Source organism: Gavialis gangeticus, unplaced genomic scaffold (assembly GCF_001723915.1).
Source record: "Gavialis gangeticus isolate Ggan-Ray unplaced genomic scaffold, GavGan_comp1, whole genome shotgun sequence".
NCBI classification, from domain to species: Eukaryota; Metazoa; Chordata; order Crocodylia; family Gavialidae; genus Gavialis; species Gavialis gangeticus.
In genome coordinates, this window is record NW_017728996.1 from 42,319,159 (window position 1) to 42,324,143 (window position 4,985).

The window sequence follows — 4,985 nt, forward strand, 5'->3', positions numbered from 1 at the left end:
AGTATTTTAAGCAGTTTTATTTTAATGTAGAAGGATACAGTGGTTGCCATTAATAAAACATTTCCATAATCATGTAGTGTTAGAGCTACAACTGTGCAAAAAATGTTTGCTTTCTGCCAGCAAGCCACGTGGTCAGGCCAACATACAGAATGCATGGGACAGCCAGGTGACCTGGGTTTGCGGTTTGAGACAAGTGCTGGTTTAGACATGCGAGCAGATAGATAGGGCCCGTGAGTTCGACTGTGACATGTTTAGAAAGTTGCTATAAATTGACTTATGGTGGGGCCTGGAGTTCCCACAAAGGATCAGGGCCCTGCCATCCTGGGTGCTGCCCAGACAAAGAAGGCAGCAACCCTTCTGGGGAGTACTTAAATCTTTTTACATTGATATGCAGTAGCAAGCCAGAAACCTCTGCGACCAAAGATCGTGAAAATTTTCTTTACAAGCGCATTATGAAAAACTTTAGGCTCTTCAGTTTGACCCTCTCAATCTCTGACCATTATCCTCGAGGAAGGCGGCCTTGGAGTTAAAAATTCAGGCAGTGTAAGTAATTTGAAACTGAGGGCTGTTGTTTTGTGGAACACTGGGCTATATTACTGTGGAAAAGAAGGCTATATACAGGCTGCCAATGGCAGTCTTATGTAGAGTTTAGATTATGGCTTTTATGGAGTGGTTTGGAGAAGGATGATCCTGCCTCCGAGCAGGGCGTTGGACTAGATGACCTCTGGAAGTCCCTTTCATCCCTGATCATAGAACAGTAGTCTCCAGCATTCCTGCTACAAAGAATTCTAGCACAAAGCAGCATATTTCTTATGTATTTTATGTCTGTAAAATTCAAAATGTGGCTGTGGTGTACATTACTTTGTTGAGCAAATAGTGATTATGCTTATAAGATTACAAGTTAACCTTACATTAACACAACTTTTTGCCACAACATGCAAGAACTCCAAAAACTTTTCATAAATTTCTTACCCACATAGGGCACATCCACACAAGCACATACATGTGTTTTGCAGCATCTCAAAGCCCTTTCAGATGCTCCAAGAGTCATGCACAGGAACGAGAAAACGTTCCCCACACTGCAAATTTGCAATACGTGGGCAAAATCAGACCCTTGGATATAGAGGTCAAAAAAAAAAAATCACAGCGGAAGAGGGCAGGGCACAGTCCCAGACCATGCCCCGAGACAACCGGACACTTGGTTCTCCACAAAGAAGTTCTGGTAGCCAGCCAGAGCGTCTCTGTGGTTGGCCCTTTCCCCAGTGCTGAAGCACGCTGCCTGCAGCGACTGGGACCTGGGCTCCATACCAGGTAAGTAAGGGGTAGGGGAAGCTGGAGGAGCAATGGGGACGACAGAGTGCGGGAGACAATGGAGGGGCAGCTAAGGAAGGGTGGGTCCACTGGTTGTCCCCCCGCATGGATCCAGCCCCCGCAGCCAGGTACAGCCCCCCACTCACCTCCCTGATCGGCTGCAACCCCCTGCTCAGCCTGCACCTGGCTCCAGCCACCCAGCTCAGCCCAAGGCCAGGTGCAGCCCCCTGCTTGCCTCCCTGCCCAGCTACAGCCTCCTTGCAGCTTACCAGCAACAGCAGCCACGCTCCTGGTTTCATGACACAGCCCCCCTGCATGGTGGGGGGGGGCAGCGTGGCTTGGCCCATCACCAGGTATCTGCACAGCCTCTGCCACAGCGTGTTGCTGCGGCCCAGCTCAGCCTGGTGCGGCATAGGGCCGTGTGCTTACAGGCAGCCCCGGCCTCTCGCCCAGGGCTGCGCACCACTCACAAGGACTGCCAGCCACACTGGCCCGGGTCCTGAATGCATGTGCACTGCGCTGTCTGGCCAGGCCACTTCTATGCATTCAGGATCCAGGCCAGTGTGGCCAGCAGACCCCGCAAGCAGCACGCAGACCTGGGTGACAGGTGTGGATACCCAGCCGCACTCCCTGCTGCTGTGCCCTGTGCCTCAACACCAAGTGTGCAGCTACTGTTGCTGATAAGCTGCGGGGCGGGGGGGGTTGCAGCTGAGCGTGGGGTGGGGGGTGTGAGGCATGCAGGGGGGCTGGAGCTGAGCAGGGAGGCAAGCAGAGGGCTGCACATGGTCACAAGCCAAGCAAGGGGGCTGGAGCCAAGCGGGAGCGGGGCTGCATCCAGCTGCAGGCCGAGCAGGGAAGCTGGGAGCTGGAGTCACGCAAGGGGGCAGCCGACGGACTCCCTCCTCCCGAGCTATCCCCCATGGTCCCCCGTACCTTCAGTAGTCTGCACACCCTCTCCTCCAGCTCCCCCCCACCCCCTACTTACCTGGTACAGACCCCCAGTCCCAGTCACTTCAAACCCAGTGGGGGGCATGTGACCCCCACAAGGGGCAGCAGACCCACCCCTCCTGAGCAGCCCCACCTCATAGTCCCCTCCACACCCTCACTCCCGGTCCTGTGGGGCAGGAGTGAGGGGAATGGGGCAGAGGGTAAGTTGTGGGTTGAGCGAGGGGCAAGGGCAGGAGCAGTGCAGTGGCATAAATTAGTGCTGCTCAACGCTGCACCTCCTGGTGAGCTAAGGGGGTAGGGGCAGCTCTAATTTTTCTATCACAGAGAAGCCCAAAGTCAATGCCAAACTATAGATAATTAGAATTTATTTTATTATGATGGAAGCACTGGTAGGCTTCCAAGATGCTTTACACATGTAAATGTATCAATAAAACAATCGCCCAACTGAGCCATCTTATCTATCTGTCTTTTGCTTTAAATTGCAGAGGAACATGGATTTGGGGGCTACTTTAAAGAGTGAATTTGGGATTTTTTTCAGAGATTTTGCAGGTTTTAAATAGGCAACACCAGAATTCCTGCTAATGAGGCAAGTAACAGGAGCCAGGCAGAGAAGCCTGCTCAGGGCTGGCACCTGGGACCCAGCTGGAGGTGCCGGACCTCCCACCCACTTGGGGCAAGGAGGATGTGATTTGACAGTTCAAAGCAGGCCACTACATGGGAACATCTTACGAGTGATAGCTGCTCAGATGGCTGGGCAGGGGCACACATGGCAGCAGTGCCGCACAAAGGCAACTGTGCGGCCACAGTCCACTGGCAACTGGCCCAGAGGGGCAGGTGCCTCTACTGGCTGTGCAGTCACCATCCAGGTCTGGCAGGCACACAGCCTTGGGGCCACATGTGGTCGCCAGTGGCAGCGGGTCACAGCCAGGCAGCATCCCCCACTACCAGACTGCTGCAGTGGGTAGAGGATGCAGGGAACTCAGGGCTGCTTTACCTGTCCAGATGGCACAAGGGCTAGTGTCCCAGGTCCCCAGAAGCTCCTAAGAGCAAGCAGCCCTGAGCTACTTGCCTGGGCAACTTTTTATACTGCTGGGGCCAGGACAAGTGCTAGCCCTAGGCTCTAGCTCCCCCTGGCTGCAGATCCAGGAGCAGCCAGGCAGGATTATTTTGCCCCAAGCAGCACAATTTGCCCCACACCAAAGTGCATGTCCAGGCACATGCGCTAAGGCAAAAAGCCCCAGCTCAAATTTGTACGGCTTCTATCTGAGCTGCTACAAGTGCACATGCTTGCATGTGTGGACACACCCATACAGATTAAAATTTTTTCTATAAAATTTACTCCTTTCAGGAAGCCTAGAAATTCCAGACTTGTATTTCCCTAGAAAGCAGGCTGAACTCTGCCTTTTGTTGACTAGGACCTACCCTGTCCATAAATAACTATTTAGAAATTGCATTTTGCAAGGTAAAAGACTTTTCCTGCTGCACATTGAACAGCTTGCCAACTTCTGAACTTGAAGAGTTTTCCAGAATTAACATCAACCCCAAATACAAATGGAAATGCAATAATTTATACCTTGATAGTTTCAGATGAGTTAGCTGCACATCCATGTTGTCAATGACTGGAGGAAGAGAAGATTTATCCATGGAGACCAATTTAAATTCATTCTGAACTCTGATTAAGCCAAGATCAGCTAGCAAAGCGTTATGGGACATTGAGGACTCAGGGACTACGATAACTGGAGCTTTCAAGTTGATGTCCATTGAAAGACGGAAACTCTTCTTGGCAAAATCTTTCATGCTAGAGGCAGCTTTTCCAGCAGCCTGGACAGTGGCAGTACTTAGGGCTTCCTTTGCTGCTTGGAAATTGTTTAGGAAATTCTGTTGGGAGATGATGATGTCTTACACAACAAAAAAAATGGCATTTCAGAAAATAACACCACAGCTTAGTAAGAAAAGTGCAGCATACTTTAGTCCATAAAACAGCAAAAAACAGGTACTTACTCTGGGCAGAATAGGAGGAAGTAAAATAAAATGAAACAAAGCAAAACAAACCAACCAAAAACCCACAACTCTAGACTAAGGAGGAAACTGTACAGAAAGCATTAGAAGAAATCTTCATTTCCTGATGAGTTCATTACAGCTTAAATTATGAAGTAGATTAGTTTTTAGTCTATGATGTGTAGGCCAAAATATAATCAATACAGCACACAGTCAAAGTTCTTAAAAATGTATCTACAGGCATACCTCGTTTTATTGCGCTTCGCTTTATTGCACTTCGCAGATATTGCGTTTTTTACAAATTGAAAGTTTGTGGCAACCCTGAGTCGAGCAAGTCTATCGGCGTCATTTTTCCAACAGCATTTGCTCACTTCATGTCTCTGTCACATTTTGGTAATTCTCGCAATATTTCAAACTTTTGCATTATTATTATATTTGTTATGGTGATCTGTGATCTTTGATGTTACTATTGTAATTGTTTTGGGGCGCCACGAACCGCGCCCATATAAGATGGCGAACTTAATCGATAAATGTTGTGTGCGTTCTGACTGCTCCACCGACCGGCCGTTTCCCCGCCTCTCTCCCTCTCCTCGGGCCTCCCTATCCCCCGAGACATAACAATATTGAAATTAGGCCAATTAATAACCCTACAATGGCCTCTAAGTGTTCAAGTGAAAGGAAGAGTCACACATCTCTCACTTCAAATCAAAAGCTAAAAATGATTAAGC

At 49.5% G+C, this 4,985-nt stretch overlaps 1 protein-coding gene across 1 annotated transcript in view; it reads right to left on the bottom strand.

Annotated features, from left to right (window-relative positions):
- VPS13C (vacuolar protein sorting 13 homolog C) overlaps positions 1 to 4,985 on the bottom strand; it is a 220,119-nt gene that overhangs the window by 109,008 nt on the left and 106,126 nt on the right. The window contains exon 46 of the mRNA XM_019504366.1: positions 3,833 to 4,137. Coding sequence (XP_019359911.1) covers positions 3,833 to 4,137 — 305 coding nt within the window. The remainder of the gene's footprint in view (positions 1 to 3,832; positions 4,138 to 4,985) is intronic.